A 16,844-nucleotide genomic window follows, 5' to 3' on the forward strand; every position below is an offset into this window, starting at 1 on the left:
TATATTTGTATGTAGGTATGTATATGTATATGTATACGTATATGTACTGTATATACAGAAACGTATATGTATTTTTACATGTGTTTGTATATATATGTAAATATATATATACATATACGTATGTGCAGTACTTCTCAAATATTTTCTGCTACGCCCCCCATAAAGAAGAAAACAATCCCCCACTTTTCGTCACGACTGTAAATAGCCTCATTTTCCAACAAAATTGTAATAAGTACACCTCTACATTACATTGTATCCTTTTTTAATGTTAAAGAAAACAAAAACAGACCAAATAAAATATTGATCAACTTACAACAAATTGTTTTTGTCTGTAAACAGAAACATTTAAAGTACATTTATTTGCTTGAAATACAAAAAGTTATAAATCCTCATTTAAAGTATGAATATTTTTTGACCGACTTGAACCATTGGATAGAAATCAATCAATGACTAATAATACATTCAAATTCATCAGCAATATTAAGTCAAAAAATTAGAAAATGTAACCTATAAAACCAAAAGGAGTGCATCAATTTATATGTGCTGATATTTTTGAGTGAATAAAGCAACATGAAGTCTTCACATTTTGTAGTGCACAGCTTTAAGAAGTGCTGTTTGAAGCATGATACTGATGCTGATACTGATAAAGCATGCTCCCCGGAACTCTTATTGGTTCATTTCCACCAAATGCTCTCCCCAGTACATCAAATATGTCAAAACACCTTTTATTCAGCCAAATGTCCTGCACTGATTGCATATTTAATAAATACACATTTAAAAAAGTAAATATTTAAACTACTGTGAACACTGTAAAATAGTATTTGTTGCTTGTTCCTGCTTTCACATAATTAGAGTTTAGCAATATACTTGCTAAACAAAACCTATGACTTGTTTTTAATGAATACTTAGGCCTACTACGCTACTGTATTTGATTGTAGGTCACTATGGTGCTACTTGGAGAACCAGGTGTTATCTGTGGTGCTACTTGGAGAACCAAGTGTTATCTGTGGTGCTACTTGGAGAACCAGGTGTTATCTGAGGTGCTACTTGGAGAACCAAGTGTTATATGAGGTGCTACTTGGAGAACCAAGTGTTATCTGAGGTGCTACTTGGAGAACCAAGTGTTATCTGAGGTGTTACTTGGAGAACCAAGTGTTTCCTGAGGTGTTACTTGGAGAACCAAGTGCTTCCTGAGGTGCTACTTGGAGAACCAGGTGTTATCTGTGATGCTACTTGGAGAACCAAGTGTTTCCTGAGGTGCTACTTGGAGAACCAAGTACTTCCTAAGGTGCTACTTGGAGAACCAGGTGTTTCCTGAGGTGCTACTTGGAGAACCAAGTGTTTCCTGTGGTGCTACTTGGAGAACCAAGTGTTTTCTGAGGTGCTACTTGGAGAACCAGGTGTTTCCTGAGATGCTACTTGGAGAACCAAGTGTTTCCTGAGGTGCTACTTGGAGAACCAAGTGTTATCTGAGGTGCTACTTGGAGAACCAGGTGTTATCTGAGGTGCTACTTGGAGAACCAAGTGTTATCTGTGGTGCTACTTGGAGAACCAAGTGTTTCCTGAGGTGCTCCTGAGGACTCGTCAGACCACAGGACACTTTTCCACTTTGTATCAGTCCATCTTAGATGAGCTCAGGCCCAGCGAAGCCGACGGCGTTTCTGGGTGTTGTTGATAAACGGTTTTCGCCTTGCATAGGAGAGTTTTAACTTGCACTTACAGATGTAGCGACCAACTGTAGTTACTGACAGTGGGTTTCTGAAGTGTTCCTGAACCCATGTGGTGATATCCTTTACACACTGATGTCGCTTGTTGATGCAGTACAGCCTGAGGGATGGAAGGTCACGGGCTTAGCTGCTTACGTGCAGTGATTTCTCCAGATTCTCTGAACCCTTTGATGATATTACGGAGCGTAGATGGTGAAATCCCTAAATTCCTTGCAATAGCTGCTTGAGAAAGGTTTTTCTTAAACTGTTCAACAATTTGCTCAGGCATTTGTTGACAAAGTGGTGACCCTCGCCCCATCCTTGTTTGTGAATGACTGAGCATTTCATGGAATCTACTTTTATACCCAATCATGGCACCCACCTGTTCCCAATTTGTGGGATGTTCCAAATAAGTGTTTGATGAGCATTCCTCAACTTTATCAGTATTTATTGCCACCTTTCCCAACTTCTTTGTCACGTGTTGCTGCCATCAAATTCTAAAGTTAATGATTATTTGCAACAAAAAAATGTTTATAAGTTTGAACATCAAATATGTTGTCTTTGTAGCATATTCAACTGAATATGGCTTGAAAATGATTTGCAAATCATTGTATTCTGTTTATATTTACATCTAACACAATTTCCCAACTCATATGGAAACGGGGTTTGTACATGGACGGCGTGGCACTGTTGGGAGAGTGGCCGTGTCAGCAACCTGAGGGTTCCTGGTTCGATCCCCACCTTCTACCAACCTCTGTTGTGTCCTTGAGCAAGACACTTCACTCTTGCTCCTGATGGGTGGTGGTTTGGGCCTTGCATGGCCATCAGTGTGTGAATGTGTGTGTGAATGGGTGAATGTGGAAGTAGTGTCAAAGCGCTTTGAGTACCTTGAAGGTAGAAAAGTGCTATACAAGTATAAGCCATTTATTTTGGTGATCATTTATATACCATACCATTCCATAGCAACTTTATTTATAAAGCCTTTTATTCTCCGTATCACATTTAGTTGAATGTTATTTATGTTAGACATGAATTAAATACTATTTTGACTTCACATAGTGTTCAACAATTCCATATCAGCAGTTTTGTTTCCTCACCACATCCCCAACAGCAGATAACTTACCAATGTGGGTGTGGTGTTAGCCAGTGATGTCACTATTCAACCTATATTTCTTAGTCATGGTTTTAGCCTTTTTCTCCCTAAAAGTAAGCCAGTTTGCAAGTAAATGTTCCGTACAATCTGGTAATATACTTCATTACAGCATTGATTTGTCCCCAAAGTTAGCCAAAAGCATTGTACTGTGGCAGCAATGCATTATGGGTACACATATGCCGTTTAACCATAGCATCACTCTGTGCAGGACACTGGGTCATCAGCTCAGGCGTTTAGCTCCATACCTACAAACCGTCAGCAGCTTTTCCATATTTTCATGGATAAATGGCTGGCGTTGTTTGGTCCTTCTATGATGCAGACTTGCAGTTTTTCATGATTTCTTTCTTTAATTCAATGGATATCACCCACTTCCTTCTTTCCCTGGCTTGGAAAACAAAGTGACGGCCATCTTGAGCTATGAGCTAATGCTAGCGGCTAAGACCGGATGTTTTGGGGCGCATCTTAGCCCTCAATGGTGGGAACACAAATGTTTGTTTGAACAACCATCAGCCGAGAGACAACTCCTACCTGGAAAGTCCAGGTGTCACTAGACTCCTGGTCCTCCTCATGCTAACTGTACTTTTAGTTTCTTTTCTGAAGAAAAAACTCATTCCCACTTTCGGTGCATCCTTGGGTTTGATTTGTTTTTACTCAGTCCTGTCACACTCTGAAAAATGTAGAATATTCCAGAAATCACAGAAGTCCGACCAAAAGTAAGTTCAGTCATTTATATTTCTGTCCATATGTCAACAAGAGTGAAATGTCAGCTCAGTCCTGTTACTTCAATCGCTTTTTCAAGTCATTGACTCTTTTTCCAAGTATTGAATGACTGGAATGTGCTGGGTGACAACAAGTCAAGACTCTCTCCTGTTACTTCAATGTAACATGCCACCTGGTCAAGACTCTCTCCTGTTACTTCAATGTAACATGCCACCTGGTCAAGACTCACTCCTGTTACTTCAATGTAACATGCCACCTGGTCAAGACTCTCTCCTGTTACTTCAATGTAACATGCCACCTGGTCAAGACTCTCTCCTGTTACTTCAATGTAACATGCCACCTGGTCAAGACTCTCTCCTGTTACTTCAATGTAACATGCCACCTGGTCAAGACTCTCTCCTGTTACTTCAATGTAACATGCCACCTGGTCAAGACTCACTCCTGTTACTTCAATGTAACATGCCACCTGGTCAAGACTCTCTCCTGTTACTTCAATGTAACATGCCACCTGGTCAAGACTCTCTCCTGTTACTTCAATGCAACATGCCACCTGGTCAAGACTCTCTCCTGTTACTTCAATGTAACATGCCACCTGGTCAAGACTCTCTCCTGTTACTTCAATGTAACATGCCACCTGGTCAAGACTCACTCCTGTTACTTCAATGTAACATGCCACCTGGTCAAGACTCTCTCCTGTTACTTCAATGTAACATGCCACCTGGTCAAGACTCACTCCTGTTACTTCAATGTAACATGCCACCTGGTCAAGACTCTCTCCTGTTACTTCAATGCAACATGCCACCTGGTCAAGACTCTCTCCTGTTACTTCAATGTAACATGCCACCTGGTCAAGACTCTCTCCTGTTACTTCAATGTAACATGCCACCTGGTCAAGACTCTCTCCTGTTACTTCAATGTAACATGCCACCTGGTCAAGACTCACTCCTGTTACTTCAATGTAACATGCCACCTGGTCAAGACTCTCTCCTGTTACGTCAATGTAACATGCCACCTGGTCAAGACTCTCTCCTGTTACTTCAATGTAACATGCCACCTGGTCAAGACTCTCTCCTGTTACTTCAATGCAACATGCCACCTGGTCAAGACTCTCTCCTGTTACTTCAATGCAACATGCCACCTGGTCAAGACTCTCTCCTGTTACTTCAATGTATCATGCCACCTGGTCAAGACTCTCTCCTGTTACTTCAATGCAACATGCCACCTGGTCAAGACTCTCTCCTGTTACTTCAATGTAACATGCCACCTGGTCAAGACTCTCTCCTGTTACTTCAATGCAACATGCCACCTGGTCAAGACTCTCTCCTGTTACTTCAATGTAACATGCCACCTGGTCAAGACTCTCTCCTGTTACTTCAATGTAACATGCCACCTGGTCAAGACTCACTCCTGTTACTTCAATGTAACATGCCACCTGGTCAAGACTCTCTCCTGTTACTTCAATGTAACATGCCACCTGGTCAAGACTCTCTCCTGTTACTTCAATGCAACATGCCACCTGGTCAAGACTCTCTCCTGTTACTTCAATGTATCATGCCACCTGGTCAAGACTCTCTCCTGTTACTTCAATGCAACATGCCACCTGGTCAAGACTCTCTCCTGTTACTTCAATGTAACATGCCACCTGGTCAAGACTCTCTCCTGTTACTTCAATGCAACATGCCACCTGGTCAAGACTCTCTCCTGTTACTTCAATGTAACATGCCACCTGGTCAAGACTCTCTCCTGTTACTTCAATGTAACATGCCACCTGGTCAAGACTCACTCCTGTTACTTCAATGTAACATGCCACCTGGTCAAGACTCTCTCCTGTTACTTCAATGTAACATTCCACCTGGTCAAGACTCTCTCCTGTTACTTCAATGTAACATGCCACCTGGTCAAGACTCTCTCCTGTTACTTCAATGTAACATGCCACCTGGTCAAGACTATCTCCTGTTACTGCAATGTAACATGCCACCTGGTCAAGACTCTCTCCTGTTACTTCAATGTAACATGCCACCTGGTCAAGACTCACTCCTGTTACTTCAATGTAACATGCCACCTGGTCAAGACTCTCTCCTGTTACTTCAATGTAACATGCCACCTGGTCAAGACTCTCTCCTGTTACTTCAATGTAACATGCCACCTGGTCAAGACTCTCTCCTGTTACTTCAATGTAACATGCCACCTGGTCAAGACTATCTCCTGTTACTGCAATGTAACATGCCACCTGGTCAAGACTCTCTCCTGTTACTTCAATGTAACATGCCACCTGGTCAAGACTCTCTCCTGTTACTTCAATGTAACATGCCACCTGGTCAAGGCTCTCTCCTGTTACTTCAATGTAACATGCCACCTGGTCAAGACTCACTCCTGTTACTTCAATGTAACATGCCACCTGGTCAAGACTCTCTCCTGTTACTTCAATGTAACATGCCACCTGGTCAAGACTCTCTCCTGTTACTTCAATGTAACATGCCACCTGGTCAAGACTCTCTCCTGTTACTTCAATGTAACATGCCACCTGGTCAAGACTCTCTCCTGTTACTTCAATGTAACATGCCACCTGGTCAAGACTCTCTCCTGTTACTTCAATGTAACATGCCACCTGGTCAAGACTCACTCCTGTTACTTCAATGTAACATGCCACCTGGTCAAGACTCTCTCCTGTTACTTCAATAAGTAAAACTGACATGAGTTCAATCATTTCAACAAGCAAATGGCAGTGATGGAGTGAAATAGTCCTGACATGTTATGGAAAGGCCCTGTGATAAGGTGGCGACTTGTCCAGGGTGTACCCCGCCTTCCGCCCGATTGTAGCTGAGATAGGCTCCAGCGCCCCCCGCGACCCCAAAGGGAATAAGCGGTAGAAAATGGATGGATGGATGTTTTGGAAAGCACTCAGGCTGTCAATCTCTGCTTTGCTAACGATTCCATTCAGAATCCATTCTCCATTTTTATTTTTATTTTTTTGTAATGGAGTTTTTATTGACCTCCGGCATCAGACGTTGTCATTCATTACATCATATTTGCATATTTTTCAGTTTTATATTCAAACGAAAAAAGTCAATAATAATAAATAAATACATTAAAAAAACTGAACAAAACACAATGCAATCAATAATTAGAGAAAATCAAATCAGAGGACATAATTGCTTCAGTTTTCCGAATGAAGTGAATTTCTCCAATTGAATTCCATCTGGATCTTAAAAGCTGGGTTCTCCTGCGGGAACCACGTCCTGCTAATAGAACAAGTTCTCGGTTCAAACCAAGTCTCTCGCAATGTATTATTTGCTGTAAAAATTATAATAAAACTTTTTCAAGACAGGTTCAAGGTGGGAAGAGCTCCTTTTGCTCGCATTGAGGTGGCTTAAAAACATATTTTTTTAAAAATGTTTCTTATTGAAAGAATAAAAAAATGGCAATGATGAATAGGAATGGCGATTCAGCAGTGAATCAATGTTTTGTGCACAACATCTAGTTTCCAATGCACTAATCTATGCTTTTTCATTTCTATTCTACATAATTGCTCTTGTCAGTGGGCATCATTTGGCTCAGGAGTTAATTTGTGTTGCCAGAAGATTCCAGTCAAGCCTCGGCCTGCATGGATGAAAGTTGCCCACACAAGTATGAGAAACATCTCCATCTCACCTTCCAGAGCCCAATGACTCAATCCTTCTTTTCATATCAAACTAAAACACACGTGAGGATAACTTCAATTTATGGCCTTTTATTCGGTGAATGGGCGAAGCTGCGCTGGATGAAGGTGGAGGAAAGATTGTAACAGATTTGATAGAAAATAATCAGTATATACAAACCCCGTTTCCATATGAGTTGGGAAATTGTGTTAGATGTAAATATAAACGGAATACAATGATTTGCAAATCCTTTTCAAGCCATATTCAGTTGAATATGCTACAAAGACAACATATTTGATGTTCAAACTCATAAACTTTATTTCTTTTTTTTGCAAATAATAATTAACTTAGAATTTCATGGCTGCAACACGTGCCAAAGTAGTTGGGAAAGGACATGTTCACCACTGTGTTACATGGCCTTTCCTTTTAACAACACTCAGTAAAGGTTTGGGAACTGAGGAGACACATTTTTGAAGCTTCTCAGGTGGAATTCTTTCCCATTCTTGCTTGATGTACAGCTTAAGTTGTTCAACAGTCCGGGGGTCTCCCTTCTGCTATTTTAGGCTTCATATTTTCAATGGGAGACAGGTCTGGACTACAGGCAGGCCAGTCTAGTACCCGCACTCTTTTACTATGAAGCCACGTTGATGTTACACGTGGCTTGGCATTGTCTTGCTGAAATAAGCAGGGGCGTCCATGGTAACGTTGCTTGGATGGCAACATATGTTGCTCCAAAAGCTGTATGTTAATGGTGCCTTCACAGATGTGTAAGTTACCCATGTCTTGGGCACTAATACACCCCCATACCATCACACATGCTGCCTTTTACACTTTGCGCCTATAACAATCCGGATGGTTCTTTTCCTCTTTGGTCCGGAGGACACGACGTCCACAGTTTCCAAAAACAATTTGAAATGTGGACTCGTCAGACCACAGAACACTTTTCCACTTTGTATCAGTCCATCTTAGATGAGCTCAGGCCCAGCGAAGCCCACGGCTTTTCTGGGTGTTGTTGATAAACAGTTTTCGCCTTGCATAGGAGAGTTTTGACTTGCACTTACAGATGTAGCGACCAACTGTAGTTACTGACAGTGGGTTTCTGAAGTGTTCCTGAGCCCATGTGGTGATATCCTTTACACACTGATGTCGCTTGTTGATGCAGTACAGCCTGAGGGATGGAAGGTCACGGGCTTAGCTGCTTACGTGCAGTGATTTCTCCAGATTCTCTGAACCCTTTGATGATATTACGGAGCGTAGATGGTGAAATCCCTAAATTCCTTGCAATAGCTGGTTGAGAAAGGTTTTTCTTAAACTGTTCAACAATTTGCTCAGGCATTTGTTGACAAAGTGGTGACCCTCGCCCCATCCTTGTTTGTGAATGACTGAGCATTTCATGGAATCTACTTTTATACCCAATCATGGCACCCACCTGTTCCCAATTAGCCTGCACACCTGTGGGATGTTCCAAATAAGTGTTTGATGAGCATTCCTCAACTTTATCAGTATTTATTGCCACCTTTCACAACTTCTTTGTCACGTGTTGCTGGCAACAAATTCTAAGTTAATGATTATTTGCAAAAAAAAAAAGTTTATGAGTTTGAACATCAAATATGTTGTCTTTGTAGCATATTCAACTGAATATGTCTTGAAAAGGATTTGCAAATCATTGTATTCTGTTTATATTTACATCTAACACAATTTCCCAACTCATATGGAAACAGGGTTTGTACTATGAATTCAGATTAGAGTACAGTGGAGGCTCTTGGATGTCATGTCTGTTTGTAGACAGCAGTCCACATACCCTATTTTCTGCACTATATATAAGCCACGCCCACTACATTTTAGAAGAACATCTTTTCCCATATATAAGCCGCAGATATATACCTTGTGAAATGAGTTATTTACTCAGAAATATTTAGTAAATCGATGCCTTTTGACCTGACATTATTACATATGGCTCCTTTAAATGCCAGGATGTTTCTGAATGCTACATAATTTCCACTATCTTGTGGTCCATGTGAGTAAATCAGATCAAGGATTCTTAAAAGTACATGGACATAACAGCACAGCGTTTACTTATATGACACAATTCAAACAACCTTCCCTAGTCATGATGCCAAACAATAGCGGCCCTCTAAGTCAAAAAGTTTGGACACCCCTGACCTCGAGGCAGACCAGCTATGAGGGCATGTTTACCCGCCAGGTGCTTTAGCCGCTACCGTGCAACAAAGTATGTATTGATTATACCTGAATCAGCATAGACGGAATTGGGTCGGTACCTTGAAAAGTACCAACGTCATCACCAACTTCTTGGGCTGTCAATCTTTGGGCACCACATGCTTCCATTCCATTCTTAAGGCTAACCATCCCATTCAGCTATCTGGATGTAATATTGGCTGCATTTCTGCCATGTTGTTCCAGACCATAGCAAATGTTATCCAGCTTGCAAAGATTGTAACAAATCCATTAGAAGACAGTTTCCTTTAAGTTGGACACACACATCTATACCTTTGGCCATTCTAAGACAGTCATTACCAGGAGTTATCTCACCCTCTGAGAAGTTGTACTAATGTTTTACTATGTCTAGAATAAATATTACATTTCAACAAGGTTTGGGACACATAGTCATTTTGATAGTAGGCTAATATAGACACTTACATCATGTGTTGTCTTCATTATAACACTTGTATAAGACTTTTAAAGTCATTTTGATAGTAGGCTAATATAGACACTTACATCATGTGTTGTCTTCATTATAACACTTGTATAAGACTTTTAAAGTCATTTTGATAGTAGGCTAATATAGACACTTACATCATGTGTTGTCTTCATTATAACACTTATATAAGACTTTTAAAGTCATTTTGATAGTAGGCTAATATAGACACTTCCATCATGTGTTGCCTTCATTATAACACTTATATAAGACTTTTAAAGTCATTTTGATAGTAGGCTAATATAGACACTTACATCATGTGTTGTCTTCATTATAACACTTATATAAGACTTTTAAAGTCATTTTGATAGTAGGCTAATATAGACACTTCCATCATGTGTTGTCTTCATTATAACACTTATATAAGACTTTTAAAGTCATTTTGATAGTAGGCTAATATAGACACTTACATCATGTGTTGTCTTCATTATAACACTTGTATAAGACTTTTAAAGTCATTTTGATAGTAGGCTAATATAGACACTTACATCATGTGTTGTTTTCATTATAACACTTGTATAAGACTTTTAAAGTCATTTTGATAGTAGGCTATTATAGACACTTCCATCATGTGTTGTCTTCATTATAACACTTATATAAGACTTTTAAAGTCATTTTGATAGTAGGCTAATATAGACACTTACATCATGTGTTGTCTTCATTATAACACTTATATAAGACTTTTAAAGTCATTTTGATAGTAGGCTAATATAGACACTTACATCATGTGTTGTCTTCATTATAACACTTATATAAGACTTTTAAAGTCATTTTGATAGTAGACTAATATAGACACTTACATCATGTGTTGTCTTCATTATAACACTTATATAAGACTTTTAAAGTCATTTTGATAGTAGGCTAATATAGACACTTACATCATGTGTTGTCTTCATTATAACACTTATATAAGACTTTTAAAGTCATTTTGATAGTAGGCTAATATAAACACTTACATCATGTGTTGTCTTCATTATAACACTTATATAAGACTTTTAAAGTCATTTTGATAGTAGGCTAATATAGACACTTACATCATGTGTTGTCTTCATTATAACACTTATATAAGACTTTTAAAGTCATTTTGATAGTAGGCTAATACAGACACTTACATCATGTGTTGTCTTCATTGTGACACTTATACAAGACTTTTAAAGTCATTTTGATAGTAGGCTAATATAGACACATCATGTGTTGTCTTCATTATAACACTTACATAAGACTTTTAAAGTCATTTTGATAGTAGGCTAATATAGACACTTACATCATGTGTTGTCTTCATTATAACACTTATATAAGACTTTTAAAGTCATTTTGATAGTAGGCTAATATAGACACTTACATCATGTGTAGTCTTCATTATAACACTTATATAAGACTTTTAAAGTCATTTTGATAGTAGGCTAATATAGACACTTACATCATGTGTTGTCTTCATTGTGACACTTATACAAGACTTTTAAAGTCATTTTGATAGTAGGCTAATATAGACACATCATGTGTTGTCTTCATTATAACACTTACATAAGACTTTTAAAGTCATTTTGATAGTAGGCTAATATAGACACTTACATCATGTGTTGTCTTCATTATAACACTTATATAAGACTTTTAAAGTCATTTTGATAGTAGGCTAATATAGACACTTACATCATGTGTTGTCTTCATTATAACACTTATATAAGACTTTTAAAGTCATTTTGATAGTAGGCTAATATAGACACTTACATCATGTGTTGTCTTCATTATAACACTTATATAAGACTTTTAAAGTCATTTTGATAGTAGGCTAATATAGACACTTACATCATGTGTAGTCTTCATTATAACACTTTTAAAGTCATTTTGATAGTAGGCTAATATAGACACTTACATCTTGTGTTGTCTTCATTATAACACTTATATAAGACTTTTAAAGTCATTTTGATAGTAGGCTAATATAGACACTTACATCATGTGTTGTCTTCATTATAACACTTATATAAGACTTTTAAAGTCATTTTGATAGTAGGCTAATATAGACACTTACATCATGTGTAGTCTTCATTATAACACTTTTAAAGTCATTTTGATAGTAGGCTAATATAGACACTTACATCATGTGTTGTCTTCATTATAACACTTATATAAGACTTTTAAAGTCATTTTGATAGTAGGCTAATATAGACACTTACATCATGTGTTGTCTTCATTATAACACTTATATAAGACTTTTAAAGTCATTTTGATAGTAGGCTAATATAGACACTTACATCATGTGTTGTCTTCATTATAACACTTATATAAGACTTTTAAAGTCATTTTGATAGTAGGCTAATATAGACACTTACATCATGTGTTGCCTTCATTATAACACTTATATAAGACTTTTAAAGTCATTTTGATAGTAGGCTAATATAGACACTTCCATCATGTGTTGTCTTCATTATAACACTTATATAAGACTTTTAAAGTCATTTTGATAGTAGGCTAATATTGACACTTCCATCATGTGTTGTCTTCATTATAACACTTATATAAGACTTTTAAAGTCATTTTGATAGTAGGCTAATATTGACACTTCCATCATGTGTTGTCAGGCTTGTCGACCACTGATCTCCATCATCAATTTGATATCTGAGTTGCTGGACAGGACAGATTAAAAATTTAAATATTTTTTTTTTTTGGCGTGACTAAAAATGGTTCCAAGTATTAATTGCAATCGTTCTCTTTAGTTTTTGCTCCACTGACGACATGATGTATGGTTGTCTCCTTGGACTGGTGTAGATGTGACAGATTCGGTGGCCAATGGCGACCTGTGTCGGGAGGGAGGTAGCCCCTCCCACTCCTGGTCGGAGGAGCACTGCAAGGAGCTGTGGGATCGAGTGGAAGGAGCTAGAAACAAGCTGGTGCGCATCATCAACCCGGCCAAGCTGACGCCGTACCTTCGCCAGTGCAAGGTCATCGACGAGCAGGACGAAGACGAGGTGCTCAACTCCTCCCGTCTACGCATCACCAAGGCTGGTGAGGCCAAGGCACATTACTATAAAAGGAGTAAAAGAGCATTTGTTGGGGTGAAATCCTGTGCTTTTCGATCATGTTGGGCATAAAATCACATAAACCTCAAAAGATTGCAAGGTTTTGAAAAAGCGGCGTTTTAGGTGGCAGCAATCCTAAAGATGCTTAATGGACTAATGTGATGATGAAATATCATCTCCCACAATATTGTGGAGAAACCCTCATTCAAATAACATACCTGTTGTTTAAGGAGTGATCACTATTTTTGCTTGTTTTCTCATTTTGTCCTGGCAGGTCGTCTGCTGGACATTCTGGGTTGTCAGGGCCAGCGAGGTCTTCAGGCCTTCATGGAGTCCTTGGAGCTCTACCACCCAGAGCAGTACACCAAGCTGACGGGCAAGAGAGCCACCCAGCGCTGCTCCCTCATCCTGGGTAACAACTCCATCACCCAAATGTAGTTTACTCCCTTACATCCTACTTTAGTGCAACTTACCTTTTACTTCTTACCTGTGAAGAAGAAACGGCCATAGAAGTATTTATTATCCAATGAAGTCACAAATAAATAAGGAATTTGGACCGCCTCCAACCTCGTTATAAATGACTGACAGTATAATTGCTGCCGCCTTGTGGACATTGTGAGTAATTCAGGTTAATGACCATGAATTACACGTTGAAGTGTTCACAGCACAGCATTTTTATATATGACCCAATCCAAACAACCTTTCCCACTCATGGCACAAATCAACCAACACAAAGTATCAACACACACGCTCACACATACCGTATTTTTCAGAGTATAAGTCGCTCCGGAGTATAAGTCGCACCGGCCGAAAATGCATAATAAAGAAGGAAAAAAACATATATAAGTCGCACTGGAGTATAAGTCGCATTTTTTGGGGAAATGTATTTGATAAAAGTCAACAGCAAGAATAGACAATTGAAAGGCAATTTAAAATAAATGAAGAATAGTGAACAACAGGCTGAATAAGTGTACGTTATATGAGGCATAAATAAGCAACTGGTATGTTAACGTAACATATTATGGTAAGAGTCATTCAAATAACTATAACATATAGAACATGCTATACGTTTACCAAACAATCTGTCACTCCTAATCGCTAAATCCCATGAAATCTTATACGTCTAGTCTCTTACGTGAATGAGATCAATAATATTATCTGATATTTTACGCTAATGTGTTAATCACTTCACAAATAGGTCGCTCCTGAGTATAAGTCTATGAGAAAAACTGCGACTTGTAGTCCGAAAAATACGGTACATATGTGCATATATGTATGTATATGTATATATGTGTGTGTGTGTGTATATATATATATATATATATATATATATATATATATATATATATATATATATATATATATATGTATATATATATGTATATACACACATGTATATGTATGTCAGTGGCCTAGTGGTTAGAGTGTCCGCCCTGAGATGGGTAGGTTGTGAGTTCAAACCCGGCCGAGTCATACCAAAGACTATGAAAATGGGAGCCATTACCGCCCTGCTTGGCACTCAGCATCAAAGGTTGGAATTGGGGGTTAAATCACCAAAAATGATTCCCGGGCGCTGCTCCTCTCACCTCCCAGGGGGTGATCAAGGGTGATGGGTCAAATGCAGAGAATAATTTCGCCACACCTAGTGTGTGTGTGACAATCATTGGCACTTTAACTTTAATACAGTATGTACGTATATATGTATATATATATTTATGTGTGTGTATATGTATGTATATATATGTGTATATGTATATATATATATATATATATATATATGTATATATACATATATACAGTATATATATATATATATATATATATATATATATATATATATATACAGTATATGTATAGATAGATAGATAGATAGTGTCAGGACTTGGTCTTGGGTGTTTGCTTTTCCGGGATGCAACGGAAAGTTGGCACGGGCGAGACGGGAATGAAGGTACATGATTTATTTATTATATGCAAACGAAAAGCGCGCACAGTGGCGGAGAATAAACTATGAAACCAAAAGACTATAGCAAAAAAGTACAAACGAAAAACACGCACAATGGCGGAGAACAAACTATGAAACCAAAAAGACTATAAACATGGAACAAAAACTTACTTGGCTTGGACAAAAATAGTTGCATGAAGAATGGACATGGAAAGAAGTATCAGGCATGGACAGAGCATAAATGTGGTGAGGTCGTCAGGACGAACAACAGAAAATGAAAAGCTTAAATAACAGACATGATTAACGAAAAACAGGTGCGTGACTCAAAACGTGAAACAGGTGCGTGACGTGACAGGTGAAAACTAATGGTTGCTATGGTGACAAACAAGAGTGCACAATGAGTCCAAATGTGGAACAGGTGAAACTAATGGAGTAATCATGGAAACAAGACAAGGGAGTGAAAAGACAGAAACTAAAGAGTCCTATAACTAAACAAAACATGACTTAAAACAAAACATGATTACACAGACATGACAGATAGATAGTACTTTATTGATTCCTTCAGGAGAGTTCCCTCAGGAAAATTACAATTCCAGCAGCAGTGTACAGAGTTGAGATCGAATTTAAAAAGTAAAAAATAAATAATGGGGGTATAAATGGAAACAAAATTTAAAAATATTACAATAGAATAAAAATAAAAAGCAACAATGAGAATAAAAATATAACAGTAAAATAAGAATATAACAAGAGAAACTAGGCAGTAGTGACCATGTTATGAAAAATGATTGCACTGTTATTGTTTTGCATCCCCTGTCATCCTAGTACCCCCCCCCCCCCCCCCCTCCCCCCAGAGAGGAGTTGTACAGTCTAATGGTGTGTGGGACAAAGGAGTTTTTTAGTCTATTAGTCCTGCACTTGGGATGAAGCAGTCTAGCACTGAACAGGCTCCTCTGGCTACTGATAACACTATGTGTCATCATCCAGGATGCTCACTAGTTTTTCCACAGTCCTCTTCTCTGCCACCGTCACCAGTGAGTGTATATATATATATATATATATATATATATATATATATATATATATATATATATATATATATATATATATATATATATATATGTCAATTGATTTTTGTGCACCCCTACTAGATAGATAAATGCTTTATTCGTCTCCAAAGACAAATTCACATTCACATTTCCAGGGTAGAAACAGGTTGTTTTTTTTAAAAACAACTCAATAAAACACAAAGTAATACAATGGGGCGGTATAGCTCAGTTGGTAGAGTGGCCGTGCCAGCAACTTGAGGGTTGCAGGTTCGATCCCCGCTTCCGCCATCCTAGTCACTGCTGTTGTGTCCTTGGGCAAGACACTTTACCCACCTGCTCCCAGTGCCACCCACACTGGTTTAAATGTAACTTAGATATTGGCTGTCACTATGTAAAAGCGCTTTGAGTCACTTGAGAAAAAGCGCTATATAAATGTAATTCACTTCACTTCACACTTCAAAAGGCATAATTCCTTCAGAATATACCCATGCAGTCAGACAACAAATGCCAGTGTGCAAAAGGACCAAGGACAGTGTGCCATGGTGCATAGTGCCATGGTAATAATATGCTAGGTGTTGAAAAGATGCTATCATATGTTTTGTCTCTTCAGCATCCTTCCTTCTGTTTGATCCACTTTGCCTTTTTGTGCACTTCCCCGTGCACTAGTTTTGGTGAAGAAATACCTTTTACCTGCACTTTGCCCGCTGTCTCTGCATGCTGGCGTCACGCTTGCACAAGCATAAGAGATATGGCGCCTCATGTGATGACTTCCAAGCTCCCTGCTGGGTTTTTTGTCTGAAAAGTTTGCAAACGTATGTTTTAATTATTTGACCTTTATTACTTTGCACTAAAAAATGGGCCAATTATTTGTTTTAGTAGAAAACTTGATGAAGTTTGATGAAAAAA

The 16,844-nt window shown here is 38.4% G+C and overlaps 1 protein-coding gene across 1 annotated transcript in view; it reads left to right on the forward strand.

The window, feature by feature from the left end:
• The window catches only part of LOC133615140 (caspase recruitment domain-containing protein 11), an 82,335-nt gene that overhangs the window by 14,092 nt on the left and 51,399 nt on the right, over window positions 1-16,844 (forward strand). The window contains exons 2-3 of the mRNA XM_061973501.2: window positions 12,700-12,936; window positions 13,225-13,362. Of these exons, the coding sequence (XP_061829485.1) occupies window positions 12,700-12,936; window positions 13,225-13,362 (375 nt within the window). The remainder of the gene's footprint in view (window positions 1-12,699; window positions 12,937-13,224; window positions 13,363-16,844) is intronic.

This window comes from Nerophis lumbriciformis, linkage group LG22 (genome assembly GCF_033978685.3).
Source record: "Nerophis lumbriciformis linkage group LG22, RoL_Nlum_v2.1, whole genome shotgun sequence".
Classification (NCBI taxonomy): Eukaryota; Metazoa; Chordata; class Actinopteri; order Syngnathiformes; family Syngnathidae; genus Nerophis; species Nerophis lumbriciformis.